Source organism: Puma concolor, chromosome B3 (genome assembly GCF_028749965.1).
Source record: "Puma concolor isolate L17-30 chromosome B3, mPumCon1.1.hap2, whole genome shotgun sequence".
In the NCBI taxonomy this organism is placed as follows: Eukaryota; Metazoa; Chordata; class Mammalia; order Carnivora; family Felidae; genus Puma; species Puma concolor.
Genome location: NC_141672.1, coordinates 89,989,007 through 90,009,402, shown reverse-complemented (window position 1 = coordinate 90,009,402; position 20,396 = coordinate 89,989,007). Strand labels below are relative to the sequence as shown.

Genomic DNA, 20,396 nt, shown 5'->3' with positions numbered 1-20,396 from the left:
GAGAAAAACAATGTTGTAAATACAGAGTAAGATTAATAAACTCATATTAATAATTACATCTAACTAAATATGTCAACTTAAATATAAATACATAGGGTATATTTATACACAAAAGGAAAGAACTATATCATGCAAATGCTAATAAAGTTGTGTGGCTATATAAGTATTAGGCAAAGTAAACCTCAAGGCAAATATTACTAGAGATATTGAGACATTTCACAGTGGTAACAAGAACAATTTATATTCCTCACAAATGTATATACACCTAACAAGAGAACTTAAAAATATATGAAGAAACAAAAAAATGACAGAACTGAAAGGCAAAGTAGACAAATTCACAATAACAACTGGAGATTTTTAACACCCCTGTCTTAGCAATTGATAAAACAAGTTTAAGATATAGAAGATTGAAATATTATCAGGGTGCCTGGGTGGCTCAGTCGGTTAAGTGCCCGACGTTTGATTTCAGCTCAGGTCATGATCTCATGGTTTGTGAGATCGAGCCCAGCTTCAGGCTCTGCACTATCAGCATAGAGCCTGCTTGGGACTGTCTCTCTCCCCCTCTCTCTGCCCCTCCCCCGACTCATGCACTCTCTCTCAAAATAAACTAAAAGAAAAAAAAAAGAAATATTATCAACGAACCTGACCTACACTAATTAATTCTAGAATATGCATTTTTTTTCAAATACACATGGGACACTCACCAAGATAGACTATATGCCAGAAAGTATAAAAAAAATACCAAAGAAATGAAATCATACAGAGTATATTCTTAGATCACAATATTAAATTAGAAAACAATTAGAAGATATCTAAGAAATGCCCAAATATCTGGAAATTAAGTAACACATTTCTAACTAATCCACAGGTCAGAAAATAAGTCACAAAACACACGCACACACGCGCGCACACACACACACGGTAATAAAGATAAAATCAGATGAGCAACACCAGGTGATGTATTTATAGAACTGCTGAATCACTCTATTGTACACTGTAACACTGTATGTTAACTAACTAAAGTTAAAATAAAAACTTAAAAATATATATATAATCAGAATGCATGGGAAAGCAGTACTTTGAAATTCACAGCTTTAAAACTTACATTGGGGGGGTAACGGGGTTGCCAGGGTGACTCAGTAGGTTGAGCATTCAACTTCAGCTCAGGTCTCTATCTCATGATCCGTGAGTTCCAGCCCCACAATGGGCTCGCTACTGTCAGTGCAGAGCCTGCTTTGGACCCTCTGTCCCCCTCTTTTTCTGCTCCTCCCCACTTGGCACTCTCTCTCTCAAAAATAAACATTTGGGGCGCCTGGGTGGTTCAGTCGGTTGAGCGTCCGACTTCAGCTCAGGTCATGAACTCATGGTTTGTGAGTTCGAGCCCCACAAAGGGCTCTTTGCTTGTCAACACACAGCCCGCTTTGGATCTTCTGTCCCCCTCTCTCTCTTTGCCACATGCTCACTCTCAAAAATAAACAAACATTTGAAATGCCTGGGTGTCTCAGTCTTCGGTTCATCAGACTGATGCTCTGAAGCATCAGACTTCGGTTCGGGTCATGATCTCTCGGTTTGGGAGTTCAAGCCCTGCATCAGGGTTGTGTTGACAGCTCAGAGCCTGGAGCCTGTTTCAGATTTTGTGTCTCCCTCTCTTTCTGTCCCTCCCCCACTCATCCTCTGTCTCTCTGTGTCTCTTAAAAATAAACATTAAAAAAAATTAAAAATAAATATAATAAACATTTAATAAATAAATAAATATTTAAAAAATAAAATAAAACTTACATAAAGGGAGGGGCACCTGGGTGGCTCAGTTGGTTAAGTGTCCCACTCTTGATTTCAGTTCAGGTCATGAGCTCAAGCTCCCTTTCAGGCTCTGCACTGAGAGCATAAGGTTTGCTTGGGATTCTCTCTCTCCCTCTCTCTCTGACCCTCCCTGGCTGGAACACTCTCTCCCCCTCTCTCAAAATAAATAAATAAACTTAAAAGAAAAAACTTACGGGGCACCTGGGTGGCTCAGTTGGTGAAGTATCTGACTTGATCTTGGCTCAGTTCATGATTTCACAGTTTGTGAGTTTGAGCCCTACACTTGTCTCTGTGCTGGCAGTGCAGAGCCTGCTTGGGATTCTCTCTTTCCCTTTCTGTCCACCCCCCACTTGAGTGTGCTTTCTCTCTCAGAATGAATAAATAAACTTAAAAAAAAAAAAAAACAACTTACATTTTGGGGGGAAAAGTGTTGTATCAATGATCTAAGCAAGGGGCTGGCTGGCAAACTATAGCCCAGAAACCAAGTCCAGCAAGCTGTCTGCACATAGCCAGCAAGCTAGCAATGTTTTTTCCCCACCAAAGATTTTATTTATTTTTTTAAGTAATCTCTACATCCAATATAGGGCTCAAATTCACAAACTTAAAGACCAAGAGTCACATGCTGTACTGACTGAGCCAGTTAGGGAAACACATATGATTAAAACTGAAATATGAAATAGAAAAGCTAAACAGCCCCATATAAATTACAGAAATCAAATTTATAATAAAAGCTATCTCACAATAAATTCTACTACTTATTTAAAGAGAAAATAATACTAAGCCAATATAAGTTATTTCGGAAATAAAAAGTATAGGGAATAATTCTTGACTTGCTTTAAGATCCAAGCACCATCCTGATCCTCAACTACTACAGACCAAAAACCTCATGAACACAGACATAAAAATCCCTAAAAAAAAACCAAAAAACAAAAAACAGCAAACCAAATCCAGCAATACAAGTCTGGTTTTCCATTAAAAAATATTTAATGCAGGGGCGCCTGGGTGGTGCAGTCGGTTAAGCGTCCGACTTCAGCCAGGTCACGATCTCGCAGTCCGTGAGTTCGAGCCCCGCGTCGGGCTCTGGGCTGATGGCTCAGAGCCTGGAGCCTGTTTCTGATTCTGTGTCTCCCTCTCTCTCTGCCCCTCCCCCATTCATGCTCTGTCTCTCTCTGTCCCAAAAATAAATAAACGTTGAAAAAAAAAAAATTAAAAAAAAAAATATTTAATGCAAATTTAAAATTTAAGAGAAAATCTGAAGAACATCTCGATAGATGGAGAAAAGTCTTTAACAAAATTCAACACGATATTTTTAGAAAACCAGGAATAAAAGGAAACTTCCTCAAATAAATAAAAGATAACTATGAAAATCATTTAGTTAATATCATAACTAATAGTAAACAAACTTTTCTCTAAGATCAGCAACAGGAGGTGTTTCCTCTCACAACTTCTACAGGGCACTGTACTAGAGGTCCTAACCAATGCAGTAAGTAAAAAAAAATAAAATGTCTAAAGATCAGAAAATAAGAAAAATTATAGTTATCTGCTATGTATGTTCATGTATGTATAACCAATCAACCTGATGTTCTAATTTTTGCATTCCATAATAAACAGTAAAGTACTTCATTAATCTAAGATGTTAAAGAACAGGTCTAGAGACTGACTTATATTAACTTTGGTAGGAAGGAAGAAAATTCCCAATAAAACCACAAAGCCTGGTAGTACAAAGGTTAGAGTTTTTCAAACACAGGGTACAACCGCACAGTGGACCGTGAAATTAATTTAAGGTATTAAAATCATCTTTAAAAGGGGAATAAGAAGAGAAAAGAAAAATCAAAGCACATCAAATATGTTAAGGGTGAGTTTTGTTTCACATACATGAATGTAGTAAAGGCTAGATTTCTTTCTGAGGGTTATACTTAAAAAAACTAAAAACACTGGCTTGCTCAGTCAGCAGAGCATGCAACTCTTGTTCTCGGGGTTCTGGGTTCAAGCCCCACATTGGGTGTTGAGACTACTTAAAAATAAAACCTTAATAAATAAATAAACAAACAAACACTTAATATAACAGAAGAATTTTACTATTTCTTTAGAATTATAACCATAGGCAAACTGATGACCCTTAACTACAACAGTGTAACAGTATTTAGATAAGAACGGAGGAAAGACCATTTTGTTATGGAAAGACTCTAGAAACTACTATTTGGAAATGTATACAGAGATTCCTGGTATAAAGCAAATATATTTTAGTTGTAAGGACTTCACTTCAAATATATATCAGAAATCTCATTATGCTAAAAGCAGAAAGACTGCATGTCAACAATTCCTGAGTGCTTTTGTTGACAATTGCATAATTCTGAAATCAGAGAAGTAAATGTTTGAATCATAAAATCTGGATTTGAAAGAGAGCAGAGATTTCATTCATCTTGTTATGGGCTGAATTATGTGTCCCCCATCAAATTCATATGTTGAAGTCCTAACCCCCAGAACTGCAGAATATAACTATATTTGGAAATATGCCTTTTAAGGGGTAATTAAGTTAAAATGGAGACATTGGGGGGGGCGGTGCCTGGGTTGAGTGACTGACTCTTGATTTGTGAGATCAAGCCCTGTGTCAGGTTCTGCAATGAGCATGGAGCCTGCTAGATATTCTCCTTCTCTCTCTGGCCCTCTCCACTTCTCAAAATAAATATTTAAAAAAATGAAATTAAATGAAATTAAATTAAAAGAAATAAAATAAAATAAAATAAAATAAAATAAAATAAAATAAAATAAATAAAATAAAATAAAATAAAATAAAATAAAATAAAATAAAATAAAATAAAATATGGGGTCCTATTAGGATAGGCCCTAATCCAATTATGACTGGTGTCCTTACAAGAAGAGGAGATTACAACACAGACAATATAAAGGACCGAGGGGAACTATGGAAGAACATAACAAGAAGGCAGCCATCCAAGTCAAGGAGAGAGGCCTCAGAAGAAACCAACTTGCTGATGCCCTGATCTTGGACTTCTAGCTTCTCAGCTGTAAAATAACTTCTGTTGTTTAAGCTACCCAGTCTCTGGTGTTAGGGCAATCCTAGCAAACTACTACATACTCCTTATATTCATAAATTAACAACCTATGTTTGGTTTACCTAAATACACTCATGACTAATTTATACAAAATTAAGACTAGAATACATATTATAAAACTTGGTAGTAATATAAAAATATAAAAACAAGTCAGCAATGGTAAACTAGCAAGCACCCACAGCCACTGATCCTAGCCATCTTAATAGTAAACAAAAGAGCAAAAAAGTAGGGTGATATGAGGAGAGCACATTCAAAAAGTCAGGCTCCTGGGGCACCTGGGTGGCTCAGTCATTTGAGCGTGCGACTTCAGCTCAGGTCGTGATCTTATGGTTCGGTTCGTGGGTTCGAGCCCCACGTCAGGCTCTGTGCTGACAGCTCAGAGCCTGGAGCCTACTTCGGATTCTGTGTCTCCCTCTCTCTGCCCCTCCCCCTGCTCACACTCGGTCTCTGTCTCTCTCAAGAATAAACATTAAAAAAAAAAAGTCGGGCTCCTGAGACAGGCATGAAAGCAATGTTAGATACCTTAGAAAGGACTACAGCTCAAAAGAAGGCTTATCTAAAGAGTTCACATACCTTTTTGTTTTAGTGTTTATTTATTTTTGAGAGAGAGTGCAAGTTGGGGAGGGGCAGAAAGAGAGAGGGAGACAAAGGATCCTAAGCGGACTCTTCGCCACTGACAGCAGAGCACCCAACGCGAGGTCTCAAATCTACAAATTGTGAGATCATGACCTGAGCAGAAGTTGGGCCACTCAGGGGCCCTGCCACGTATCTTTAAAAGTCTAAAAGCAGACAAAAACGAAAGGAACCAAAAAAACAAAAGAGACAGCACAAGGAGTTGTCTAACTAATGTGGTTTTAAAAGGATACTTGTAGAGGTAAGAGCAGTAGTTTATTATCCAGCCAGAATAAAAACAGAAGATGAAAATATATGCAAAAAATACTAGAAGGAAAAACTTCCTATAAAAAGAATAAGCTTCAAGCAGCTTTGAAATGATGATAGAATATAAATGACAAAATGGTTAGGTAGCATAGAATATTCAACTCTTACTTGCTTTCATCAAAAAGAATTTTCAATCCTTACACAAGATTCTATTAAGACATTATCTAGGGGCGCCTGGGTGGCTCAGTCGGTTAAGCGGCCGACTTTGGCTCAGGTCATGATCTTGCGGTCCGTGAGTTGAAGCCCCGCGTCGGGCTCTGTGCTGACAGCTCGGAGCCTGGAGCCTGCTTCCGATTCTGTGTCTCCCTCTCTCTGACCCTCCCCCGTTCATGCTCTGTCTCTCTCTGTCTCAAAAATAAATAAACGTTAAAAAAAAAAAAATTAAAAAAAAAAAAAGACATTATCTAGCTACTTTGAGAAAGGATGGTATAGTAGAAAGAGCACTATATGAGTGTCAAAGGTATGAGAGTCAAAGGTACCTGGGTTTAAATTTTTTTTTAACATTTATTTATTTTTTGAGACACAGGGAGCGTAAGCAGGGGGAGAGGCAGAGAGAGAGAGAGAGAGAGAGTCAGACTCTGAAGCACGCTCCAGGCTCGGAGTTGTCAGCACAGAGCCTGACCCGGGGTTCAAACTCAAGAACCATGAGATCGTGACCTGAACCTAAGTCGGACACTTAACCGACTGACCCACCCAGGGGCCCTTGTAACTGGGTTTAAACCTCAGTATTGTTGCTTATTGTAGAGGCAGTAGTGCATACTGGGATTAAAATGTAGGCTCTGAAACCAGGCTTTCTTGGCTTTAATGCCAGTGTTGCCACTTAAAGCTAAGTAACTCTGTACAAGTTATTTAACTTCCTGTGCCTTAGTTTCCTCATCTGTAATATAGAGATGATAGCACCTACTTCATATGGTTTGAAAGTCTTAAAGAAGTTATTATGCTTAAAGCACTGAGAACAATACATGACACATATTAATTGCTCAATTGCTGACAGTTATTACTGTTCTATTTGTTCTTTATCGTTCTTTTTTATTCGGACATTACAATTATTGTTGTTATTGACATTGTGCAAGTTACCTAAATTCATTAGGCCTAAATTTTTCTCTTCTATAAAATAACAAGATAGTTATAAGAATTAAGGAGATACTAGATATAAAGCACCTAATTAAATATATTCAATAAACATTAATTGCCAACTGCCACCCAAATTTTGAAAAAGATAACACTGTATTCAAGATACTGAACATAAGCAAGCACTGTATAGATTCTCAATAAAACTTTAGAATATATTATCAAAAAGATGATTTAATGATAATAAGAAATAACGACTAAAAGCCAGTATAAGCTCAATAGGAATAATACATGACAAGCTAATTATTTACTCTACTTCTAACATAGGGTTAGTAGACTGGGAGAAAAAATAAATGTACCTTGATTTTAGCAAGACATTCCAATACTATTTTTCATAATAACCTTATAGAATATAATTTAAAAATCTATAATGAATAAGAGTACAATTAAATGATTTTGTGGCTGCAGGAAAACTCTTGCCCCCCCCCAAATTAATGAATAAGACATTAGTTTGCAAACAGGTTTGGCTCTATTGTATTTATTAACATCTTTTATTTTTAATATAAGATCTTTAGGTAGACATTAATGAAAAATCCAAGATTTTGGGAAAGAAAGAAAGAAAGAAACAAACAAACAAACAACAAATTTCTGTAGGAAAACCCTGGGTGTGTAGTTGACACAGGCAAAAATTTGCTAACTAACAAAGACAGATCTTACTACTAAAGGAGAAAAAAAGCATGATATGATATGCTATGATGCCACATTAATAAAAGAATGCCCAGAGGTACCTGGGTGACTCAATCAGTTGAGCATCTGACTTCAGCTCAGGTCATAATCTCACAGTTCTTGAGTTCAAGCCCCCATCAGGCTCAGAGTTGTCAGTGAGGAGCCTGCTTCAAATCCTCTGTCCCCCTCTTTCTCTGCCCCTTCCCCACTAGCACTCTCTCTCTCAAAAATAAATAAACATTATAAAAAATAAAAGAACGCCCAAATCAAAAGAATATGAACAGGGGTGCCTGGATGGGTCAGTTGGTTAAGCATCTGACTCTTGATTTCGGTTCAGGTCATGATCTCAGGGTCCTGGGATCCTCCTTAAGATTCTCCCTCTTTCCCTCTGCCCCTCTCCCCAGCTTGTGCACATGATCTCTCAGAAAGAAAGGAGGGAGGGAGGGAGGGAGGGAGGGAGAGAGGGAGGGAGGAAGGAAGGAAGGAAGGAAAGAGAGAGAGAAAGAAAGAAAGAAGGAAAAAAAGAAAGGAAGGAAGAGAATACAAAGAGAAGTCAGAAGACATAGGAAAAACCTATCTTTCTATCAAGTTCCTTTCTTTTTTTTAACCCAAATCTTGGATTACTCATTAATGTCCACGTTAAATACATACAATGAATAACACTATTTATAGAGTGCATTAAAATTTCTCAAACTGCCTTTTCTGTTTGCCATCTAATGTAAAAACAACTCTGAGGCAGACAAAGCAGTTAAAATTAGTCCCATTTTACTGTCTTCTTAAGGTTCAGAGGGGTAAAAGAATTTCCTCAGATCATTCAAGTTGGTCCAGAGTATGAATGTGAAGCATGTGACTCCTGGTCATATCCATTTTTTAACAACTTTCCCCCCTCCTTAATGAAGTAATACATTTTCAGTGTACAAGTGTTACAATTCAGATAGAGAAATCATCTCCCTAAACAATGTATTAATTAAACTCACATAAAATAAGGAAAATTTTTTTTTACTTTTCATAATACTATGCTGAAAAAACAGAAGGCAAAGTGGGTCAGTTAAGTAGAATAAGTAATGTTTTCTTGAATGGCCATTATATATTTTTTATGTTACTACTCTTAAAATAACACCAAAATGAAGACATTTCCTTAATCTACTAGCAATATTAAGATTTCTCATCTTTGCATGCTTAAAGAAAATAACCTAAACTTCAATTTTAAGTACAAGGTAAAACCATTACCTTGGGTGTGCTTCCTTTAATGAATTTTTTAATTGAAGACAACAAGCCAGTTTCATTTTTCGGTGGTTTTTCTCCCCCTGAAGGCAGGCTATCATCAACCTCTGAATATTTCCTCTTTGCTCTAGCAGTGCGTTGTGTTTGGATTTGATTTGATTGCTGAGAAGCTTTCCGTGTTCTCAGCCTCATCTTTTACGGGTGCCACATATAAAACTACAAGAGAAAAATAACAAGGGTTATTAAAATTAAACCTAGCATGGCCAAATGTGCCCACCTTCTAACTAAAAATCCCTTGGTGTAGGTCTCCAGAGGATTAAATTAAGAAACCAAAATTTTAAGTGAAAGGATGCTTTGAACTTTTACATACTCTCCCAAGTAACCTTCCCAACAACTTCTGAAATATTTTACCCTATGATCTAATAAAAATATGAGTAACACCAAAGAGTGCGCATACTCTTTACACAGCACTGTGCAACCTCCACCCATGCCAATATTACCATTCATTCAACCATTCAGTCAAGAAACATTTATTGAGCACTTACAACATTCAAGGCACTGGGCTAGGATAAGCACCTCATAAACAGTAAACCACATACAGAAGATTTTTGTCTTCTGGAGCTCATAATGTAGTGGGAAAACCCTCAATGAATGAATTAATTACCTGAGCATGATTCTAATGATCAATAATCATGCAGTGTAAAAAGAGCAGTTGAATCATTCATTTTATAAGATCATTTTATCTTACCACACATGATACTTTAAAAATCAAATTCACATCGAAAAGAAATTATGAGGCAATCTACTTGAACTCTCTCACTTTATAGATGAGAAAATTAATGGCTGACAAAACTGTATCAAGACAGAGGTAGTTAAGAATATACCCTAAATTAGAATCTGAAAGAGAATATAAAAATTACCAAAGTAAGAATTAAGAAATGTGAATTCCAATCCTACTTCAATCCCTGCTAAACTATAGTCACTTAACTGTTTTTTCAATTATATAAAGAATACATTCATCTTACCATCCTGAGCTTCAAAATGAAAAAGGAATTAGAAAAGACTATAAACTGCAGAGAACATTAATGCTACTCACAATAGTGAATGCATTCACAGAAAAGTCTAACTCCTTTTAAGCATTCCCAAAGCCTAAAGATGCCAAAAATCCTGGCAAAGGGTAGTTAGTCTTCACCGACTTATGCTTAAGACATTATGTCTTTACTAAATCAAGAGTCACAGAAAAAATGTTAGAAACTTTTAGGAAGTTATACATACATACACACACATACACAATCTACTCCAACAAAAACCCCACACTCAAAGGATTCATCAGAGAAGTCCCTAGACACCTTTACAAACAACTATTTTTTTCCCTATAAACAAATGGTACTCAGTTGTAACTCGCCATCCCAAAATAAAAAACGCTGCCTTTTTCCCTGAAGAGTCAAAGTTAATTCTAAAGTGATTTATCATTCAAGGCATGTATTATTTACTTTAAAATCCTATTTAAAGTACGTAAATGATGTCTTAATTCCTTAATTCTTCAGCACAGCACTCCTTAGAAAAGGAAAATTCGCATATAGCAAATGCAAGGGGGAATTCTCAAAACTATTTTTAATCAATTTCTGTAATTTTTTTAAATTAGAGAGCAAGTGGGGAAGGGGCAGAGACAGAAGCAGAGAGATCATTTTAAGCAGGCTCCACGCCCAGCACAAAACCCCATGCAGGGATCAATCCCACGACCCTGGGACCATGATCCAAGTGAAAATCAAGAGTTGGATGCTTAACCAACTGAGCCACCCAGGTTCTATTCTGAGGTCTTTTTTGTTTTGGGTTTGTTTTTTTTTTAATGTTTGTTTATTTTTGAGAGAGAGAGAGAGAGAGAGAGAGAGAGAGAGAGAGAGAGCGCGCGCATGAATGGGGGACACAGAATCCAAAGCAGGTTCCAGGCTCTGAGCTGTTAGCACAGAGCCTGACAAAGTGCTCGAACTCACACACGAACTGTGAGATCATGACCTGAGCTGAAGTCGGCGGCTCAACGGAGCCACCCAGACGCCCCTATTCTTGGGTATTTTGGGGGAAAAAATTTGTTTTTTTAAATTACAGAGGGGCACCTGGGTGACTCAATGGGTCATGATCTTGAGCCTTCCCTCCCTGGCCCCCCAACAGGGCTCCTCACTGGGAGTGGGGCCTGGTTAAAATTCTCTCTCTCAAACAAACAAACAAAACACCTAGGAATGAATCTATCTTAAACCCAGAATCATCAAATAGTAATTATAACACCTTACGAAATAATGCACTAAGGTAAAGTAGGTCTTAAAGACTAAAAGCATATAGGTTAAGTCCAGTCTTACAGAGTTTGGCTCATTAAAATTCCAATACTTATTGGTCATCTGCTACTAAAATGTTAAGGATGAAAACTATCTCTGCCCATGAGAATAAGTCTGGCAAATAAATATATGTATCATAGTGTATATATAAAATTCTACATCACTCCACATGAAGAGTGAAGACATTTCTGGGAAAGCTTAGGAGAAAGGTTCTTTGAACTCAAAAATAACCAGTGAGCATTTACTAGAAAGAAAGACATGAGCATTTAAAGAAAGAGTTGAAATGTAGAAGATTTTTGTCCATTCCAATAGTGAACTGTAAAAGGTGTACTTAATAGGTCTAAAAGGGCTGGGGCAGTCAAGCTCTCATGAACTTTCAAAACTGACTACTCAGGCAACAGATAAAGAAAACATATACTTTTCAATTTCTCATGAAATACTTACCAATAGACAATATGCTGAGACATAAAAAAAGCTAAATAAATTTAAAGAAAAATCTTACAAAGTATGTTCTCTGACCACAATTACAAATCAAAAACAAAAATCTTAAAAAGTACCAAATACTTGAATATTTAAAAATATATTTATAAATAAATCATGAGTCGGGAGGAGGAGGAGAGGGGTGGGGAGAAGAGGAAATAAAAGCACAAGGGAAATAAATTTTGGACTAAAAAAACCAAAGAGCACATCAAAATGTCTGGGATATAATAAGCAGCATTTAGAGGGAAATTATAAACATATATGCACCTAATACCAAAGTCTCAAAATATATTAAGTAAAAACTGTCAAAAGTGAAAAATAGACAATTCAACAATAGTTGGGTATTTCAATACCTACTTTCAATAATGGACAGAACTAGACAAAAAGCCAATAAGGAAATAGAAGACATGAACAATTCTCTAGACTTAAGAGATACATATGGAACATTCTACCCAACAACAGCACAATACATAATATTCTCTAGGACAGACTACATGTCAGGACACAAAACAAATCACAATAAACTTAGAAGAATCGAAATCATACAAGTATACGGTCTCCAACTACACTGGAATGAAATTAGAAATCACAAGGAAAGAAACGAGAAATTAACAAATATGCAGAAATTAAACAAACTCCTAAACATGTAAGCATTGTGTCAAAGAAGAAATCACAAGGTGAATTAGAAAATACTTCAGGATGAAACAAAACAAAATCACAAATACCAAAACTTATGAGATGCCCCAAAAACAGTGCTCAGAGGGAAATTTATGTAAATCCTTATAATAGAAAAAAAAACCTCAGGGCACCTCGGTGGCTCAGTTGGGTGAATCTCTGACTTTGGCTCAGGTCATGATCTCGCAGTCTGTGGGTGCGAGCCCTGTGTCAAGCTCTGTGCTGACAGCTCAGAGCCTGCAACCTGCTTCAGATTCTGTGTCTCCCTCTCTCGCTCTGCCCCTCCCCTTCTCTCTCTCTCAAAAATAAATTTTAAAAAGTAAAAAACAAAAACAAAACAAAACAAAAATCTCAAGTCAGTAACAAAACTTTTCACCATAAGAAACTATAGAGAGAAAAACAAACTAAATCTAAAGCAAGCAAAAAGAAGGAAATAAAGAATAAAGCAGAAAGAACTCAAGTAGATGATTTACAAATAAACAAGAAAATAGTGAAGCCAAAAATTTGTTCTTTGAAAAGATCAACAAAACGGACACACCTTAAATAGACTAGCGAAGAAAAAAAAGAGAGAAGACTCAACCTACTAACGTCAGGAATGAAAGATGGCTCATTAATACCAACCCTACAGAAATAAAAACAATTTTAAGGGAATACTATGAACAATCGTACACCAACAAATTAGACAACCTAGAAGAAATGGATTAATTTCTATAGAGACACAAGTAAAATGGGCTCAAGAAAACAAAATCCAAAGGATTGCATTAGTGATAATTTCTTTAAAATCCAAAAAAAAAAAAAAAAAAAATCCAAGAGATTGCATTAGTGATAATTTCTTTAAAAACCTCCCACAAAGAAAAGTCCAATTTTAATGGCTTCACTGGCGAATTTTACCAAATGTCTGAAGAATTAACACCAATCCTTCTCAAACTCTTCCAAAAAATTGAGGAATACCTTCCAACTCAATCTATGAGGTCAGCATTGCTCTGATACCACAATCAAACAAAGACACTACAAGAAAAATTAAACTACTACTCAATATCCTTTACGAAAATAGATGCAAATATCCTCAATAAAATACTAGCAAACCAAATCCTTTAGGAACATAGATGCAAATATCCTCAATAAAATACTAGCAAACCAAATCCAGCGGCTTAATAAAGGGATTACACACCATGACCAAAGTGGAATTTATTCCAGGGATGCAATTCTGGTTTAACATATGAAACTCAACCAATATAATACACCATGTTAAAAGAATAAAGGAAAAATTCCGTATGATCATCTCAACTGATGCAGAAAAAAAAAGCACAATTGACCACACCCAACACCCTTTTCACAATAACAATACTCAACAAACCAGAAATAGAAGGGAACTTCTTAAACCTGAGAAAAGGCAGCAACGAAAAATCCACAGCTATCATACTGCATAGTGAAAACCTAAATGCTTTCCTCTTAGGTAAAAACTAAGACAAGGATGTCCACTCTCACCACTTCTATTGACATTTCACTGGAGGTTCATGCCATGGAATCAGGCAAGAACAAGAAAATTTTAAAATTCACATTAGAAAAGAAAAAGTAAAACTATCTCTTTGCAAAGAACATGATATTGCATGAAAAATAACCACAAAAGCAGAAACCATAAAAGCAAAAACTACTAACTGGACTTCATAAAAATTAAAAAGACCTGAGACTTCATAAAAGCTAGATGATTGGCCACAAACATATGAAATGATAATACTCAATACAATTCACCATCAGAAGTGCAAGTTAAAATCAAAACAGAATACTAATCTACACTTACTTGAAAGGCAAAAATTAAAAAGACTGACAACAAATGATAGCAAGGATGTGGAACAATGAGCACTCTCATACTCTGCTGGTGGGAACATAAGGTTTTTGGTAGAAGTTGAGCAATTTCTTTCAAACAACGCCTCAACCCTTGATCCAAGTTTTTATCCAAGAAAAAATGTAAACATGCCCACAGGATACTTTTACAAAACTGTTCCTGGCAGGCTTTATTTACAATAGCCCCCCAAACTGGAAACAACAAAAATGCTCAAGGACAGAAAAATGAATACTGTGGTGTCTTCACACAGTGAATAATTAGAAAACAGCAATGATCATCATTATCATCAACATGAAAAAATCTCAGACATTATGCTGAGCAGTGGCAGCCACAAAAGAGTACATATTTGATGACACCATTAAAAAGAAATTCTATTAGAGGCAAAAATAATCTGAGGAGAAAAATCAAAATAGAAGTTGCCTTGGGGAAAAGAAATGACCTGTATGCAACAGAGTATGGATCTATTTGTCAAAACTTATAGCTAAAACCTATGTATTTCAAAGTATGTAAATTTTACAAAAATGTATACCTGTAAAAAGTTCCTATAAACAATACTAACCAGCTAGCAAGAAGTTGGGAGTGGGTGGGGATACAAATCTAAAAAACATACAAAATATTAGTAACTACTTAAAAAGAATGATAGTTTTATAGGACTTCATAATGCCATTCTGTCTACATTGTGCATGTTTGATATTTTCCATTAAAAATTAGCAACAAAAGGGGCACTTAAGTGGCTCAGTCAGTTAAGTATCAGGCTTTGGCTCAGGTCATGATCTCACGGTCCATGGGTTTGAGCCCCGCATCAGGCTCTGTGCGGACAGCTCAGAGCCTGGAGCCTGCTTCAGATTCTGTGTCTCCCTCTCTTTCTCTCTGCCCCTCCACTGCTCACGCTCTATCTCTCTTGCTCAAAAATAAATAAACATTAAAAAAAACCAAAAACACCTTATTATCAGAGCTACAGACAAGGTTCAGCAGTGAAACAAAACTGAATTAAGTCAAAATAGAGTAGGGCAGTATCAAATGAGAAAAGCAAAGAGAACATCTACAAAAAGAGGGGTGGAGGAACATAAACTAAGCAATCTTCCATACTTTTTAACATGGTAAGAAAATAACAGAAAGCTCCATTTAAGTCCGCAACTGTCCTGAACCAAACCTTTTTCCAAAAGTTCAAGGAAACGAATTTCACATTAAAAAGTAACAGAAATTAGATCAGAGCCCATACAGTCATCATAAGGAAAAAAAAATTGAGAAGCAAAATAAAATCTCTAACTTTCTACAGACAGTAAGATTGCAAAAGATAAATCCACAAAAGCATATCACATCTACACACTATTTCCAAGTATGCTTAAAGGTATTAATACTAAGGAACAATTTTAACCAGGATAAGGAAAGGGAAAAGAAGCAAAAGAACTTGTAAAAAATTAAAAACAAAAAATCATTCTAAACTAGACTAAAAAAGAAGGAACAAAAAATTAAATGAACAGATAGAACAAAGACGGAATATTTTCACACATTAAAAAAGATTCAACACAGGGCGCCTGGGTGGCTTAAGCATCCAACTCTTGATCTCAGCTCAGGGTTGTTGAGTTGAAGTCCCACAATGGGCTCCCACAAGTGCACTTGGAGCCTACTTTAAAAAAAAAAAAAAAGATTCAAAGATTCAAGAGTGCCTGGCTGGCTTACTTGTGGAGCAATACAGCTCTTGATCTTGAGAGTTGTGAGTTCAAGCCCCACATTAGGAGTAAAGATTACTTAAAAATAAAAGTCTTGGGGCGCCTGGGTGGCGCAGTCGGTTGAGCGTCCGACTTCAGCCAGGTCACGATCTCGCGGTCTGTGAGTTCGAGCCCCGCGTCAGGCTCTGGGCTGATGGCTCAGAGCCTGGAGCCTGTTTCCGATTCTGTGTCTCCCTCTCTCTGCCCCTCCCCCGTTCATGCTCTGTCTCTCTCTGTCCCAAAAATAAATAAACGTTGAAAATAAATAAATAAATAAATAAATAAATAAATAAATAAATAAAAATAAAAGTCTTAGGGGCGCCTGGGTGGCTCAGTCCGTTAAGCGGCCGACTTCGGCTCAGGTCATGATCTCTTGGTCAGTGAGTTCAAGCCCCGCGTCGGGCTCTGTGCTGACCGCTCAGAGCCTGGAGCCTGTTTCAGATTCTGTGTCTCCCTCTCTCTGACCCTCCCCTGTTAATGCTCTGTCTCTGTCTCAAAAATAAATAAACGTTAAAAAAAATTTTTGAAAAAATGAAAAAAAAAATAAAAGTCTTAAAAAACAAATGAAGATTCAAGAGAAACTGATAAATACTGAAAATAGATCAGATACTCAAAAACAAGAGAAATTTCCAGAAATAGGAAAAGTTTGAAACTCTGTATTGAAAGAAACAGGCCTGAGAAAAGCAAATATGAAAACACAGCCTGGTATGAATTACTAGAACTTTACTGAACTTTAATTTTAAATGCGGAAAAAAAAATCCTCCTTTGGGCATCTAAGCCAGATACAGGCCAACTTTTTCTTATAGAACCATGCAGTAAATGTTTTAGGCTTGCAGATCACAGGGTATAAGTTAAATGAAACTCAAATATCAGTGTCTGGAACCATGCTCATTGGTTTCAATATTGACTATGGCAGTGTTTAGCAAAAGCATCCAAAGACAATATGTAAGTAAATGAGCATGGCTGTGTACAATAAAACTGTGTTTACACAGGCAGTCAGCCCACGGGCAACAGTTTGCATAATCCCCGATCTAGACATGTACTAAGTGACTTTATAATGGAAAAAAAAAATTAAACTACTCTCAATTTTTCAACAGCAACACTTCATGCCAGACGAAAAATGGAGTTACATATTTAAAATAAAATAATCAAGAAAAGGGGCGCCTGGGTGGCGCAGTCGGTTAAGCGTCCGACTTCAGCCAGGTCACGATCTCGCGGTCCGTGAGTTCGAGCCCCGCGTCGGGCTCTGGGCTGATGGCTCAGAGCCTGGAGCCTGTTTCCGATTCTGCGTCTCCCTCTCTCTCTGCCCCTCCCCCGTTCATGCTCTGTCTCTCTCTGTCCCAAAAATAAATAAACATTGAAAAAAAAAATTTTTTTTAAATAAAAAAAAAAAAATAATCAAGAAAAGACCATGTAAGTAAACCAAGGATTTTATATCCAACAAAAATAACAAGAATAATGGCCACCAACTATTGTCAATGAGCAAAAACTCTGGGAATACTGTGGCCTTCCTAAAAAAATCTAACAGAGCATTTGAGAAAACCAAACTGAGTACAGATATTGCATTAGAACTGATGGTGAATATCAAACATACAACATGGAGTTAGTTACTCATACAGCAAAAACCAAAATGAAGGTTAAAAGGAAGACAGTAGAGTGTGTATATTCTCTGACAATGTAAACATACTTAACTATTTAAAATTTAAAAGTGAGGGATGAGGGCAGCTGTCTCAGTCAGTTAAGCGACCACCTTCGGCTCAGGTCATGATCTCACAGTTCCTCAGTTCAAGCCCTGCATCAGGCTCTGTGCTGGAGCCTGCTTCGGATTCTGTGTGTCCCTCTCCCTCTGCCCCTCTCCCACTCACATTCTGTCTCTTTCTCAAAAATAAATAAACATCAAAGAAAAAAAAAATTTTAAGTAAGGGATGAATGTGAAGAACACAGCAAAAAGTGCATATACGGCTTCAAAAATCATGCATACGGTAATAGCACTGGCATGGCTATTGTCAGTCTGTCATGAGATAAAATTATTTAGATTTCTAATTCCAGGTCTATCATCTACTGGGTCCTCAGAAACCTAGAACAGTATAGAACAAGAAGACAGATATAGAGGAAGTTAAATCCCCGGAATTCTGACTATGTCCAGCTTAAGAGGTGAATAAATCTCCACAAAAAGCAACCATTCAGTTAGACAAAATAACAAAAACCACCACTTCAGTACTCTAGAAATAAACCAAAGGCATATAACAATCTAAGAATCCTTATAAAACTGCTCAACTTTGGGTAAGAACGTTAGGAGTCCGTGTCATTCCTGTCCGGGACTGCTCTACTCCCCTACTCCCTACTCCACCTGCAAGCTCAGATGGTTTGTCAGGCTGAGAGGAATGTCAACTTTGAGGTCACCATAAAAAGAGACTGATGGTTTACAGCAGTCGGACAATGACCACACTCAATGGTATCATCAGTATAAGTGACATTTCTGGTATAAGTAATAATTTCTGTAGCAGGTGAACTAGGAGGCCAACAGCTCTAATAGCCTGCAGATGCAGGGGTTGTTGCGCCAACCACATTCCTGGCTGAGGCAGCACACATGCACAACAGGGACTAAAGAGGGCCAAGCAAGCTATCCACATACTGAATCCTGCACATCAGAATTTCTTTTTAATTTTTAAAATGTTTGATAATTGAAAAAAATGATTTTTTTTTTAAATTTAAGGGGGGAGAGGGGCAGCGGGAGAGAGGGAGAGAGAATCTTAAGCAGACTCCATGCTCAGTGTGGAGCCCAATGTGGGGCTCAATCCCATAACCCTGGGATGCATGACCTCAGTCAAAATCAAGAGTTGGACACTCAACTGACCGAGCCACCCAGGTGCCCCAAAAGTAAAAATGACTTTAAACTGTAGTCATGACAGGTAAAATCAAATGTTTTAATTATATTTATAGGCTACCTCTAGTTCCCATTTGGTTAAATGCCTATGCATGCCCTTTCCTCATTTAAAAAAAAAATTTTTTTTTAATTTTCCTTCTTTACATTTATTTATTTTTGAGAGACAGAGCAAGAGCAGGGGAGGGGCAGAGAGAGAGGGAGACACAATATCCAAAGCAGGCTCCAGGCCCTGGGCTGGCCGCACAGAGCCCAACACAGGGCTCAAAACCATGAACTGTGAGATCATGACCTTAGCCGAAGTCAGATGCCTAACCAACTGAGCCACCCAAGCGCCCCCTTCCTTGTTTTTTTGTCTTTGTTTTTAAGAATTAAAATACTGGGGCACCTGGGTGGCACAACTGGTTAAGTGTTGACTCTCGGCTCAGATGATCTCACAGTTTGTGAGTTCGAGCCCCACCCACAACAGGCTCTGCACTGATGGCACAGAAACTGCTTTGGATTCTCTCTCCTCTTACTCTCTGCCCTTCCCCCACTTGTGCACGAGCATGTATGCTCTCTCTCTCTCTCTCAAATAAATAATAATAATAATAATAATAATAATAAAGAATCAAAGTACTGAAGTTGAAAAGAACTCTAGTTCAACCTCCCCAACCAAAGCAGAAATCTTTCAGATAGTTTTTCTGTTTAACGGTAACCTATATTGTGCTCAAATAACTTAAGGAGACATGAAGCTCAATACTTCCTAATGCAAGTATTTCAAAATGTTAAATGAGTTCTAAACAAAAAGAACTTTTAAAGTGAGCCGAATAAAACCTGCAAATATATAACATCAATTCCCTTATTTAATAAAAAAGTTCTTTTCTTTTTTAAGTTTATTTTAAGAAAGTGAGCACATGCGCTAGTGCACACAAGCAGGGGAGGGGCAGAGAAGGGAGAAAGAATCCCAAGCAGGCTAAATGTTGTCAGCACAGAGCCTGATGCAGGGCTCAAACCCACAACCCATGAGATCACGACCTGAGCCAAAATCAAGTGTGAGACACTTAACCAACTGAGCCACCCAGGCGCCCCAATATGTAGAATTTCTAAAAAGAATTTAACTCTTGCAATTTGGTTAAGCATAATTTTCCTTGTTTTAAACCCAAAGCTTGAATATTTTTTTCATTTTAATACTTAAAAACAAATATTATAGAACTTTTTTAGTTTGCCAATTATAGCTTAATTTAGAAAAGTTAGGTATTTACATGATTTGTTCCAACTCCAATATAATGGAACTATATTTACTTCAAAAACAATTTGTATTTCCAAGGATCTCAATAAATATTTGCTAATTTAATCTCTTCGCATTTCTTGCAGATTACTAAAATCCTAAAATAAAGGCTCAAATGTCTATGCTTACCTGAATATTGAAACATAATTCAAACAAGCACACTACCAAAACACTGCCTAAAAAAGTACTGTGTTGGTTTTCTAGTAAGTTTCCTGTGTGCTCCAGAAAACCAATCCTTAACCTATCCTTTTCAAAAATAAAGTTCCTGGGGTGCCTGGGTGGCGCAGTCGGTTAAGCGTCCGACTTCAGCCAGGTCACGATCTCGCAGTCCGTGAGTTCGAGCCCCGCATCAGGCTCTGGGCTGA

At 37.1% G+C, this 20,396-nt stretch overlaps 1 protein-coding gene across 4 annotated transcripts in view; it reads right to left on the bottom strand.

The window, feature by feature from the left end:
- The window catches only part of CTDSPL2 (CTD small phosphatase like 2), an 84,068-nt gene that overhangs the window by 46,729 nt on the left and 16,943 nt on the right, over positions 1-20,396 (bottom strand). For all 4 annotated transcript variants that reach the window (XM_086710573.1, XM_086710575.1, XM_025919589.2 and 1 more), the window contains exon 2: positions 8,841-9,050. In XM_086710573.1, coding sequence (XP_086566699.1) covers positions 8,841-9,026 — 186 coding nt within the window. In that variant the 5' untranslated portion in view covers positions 9,027-9,050. The remainder of the gene's footprint in view (positions 1-8,840; positions 9,051-20,396) is intronic.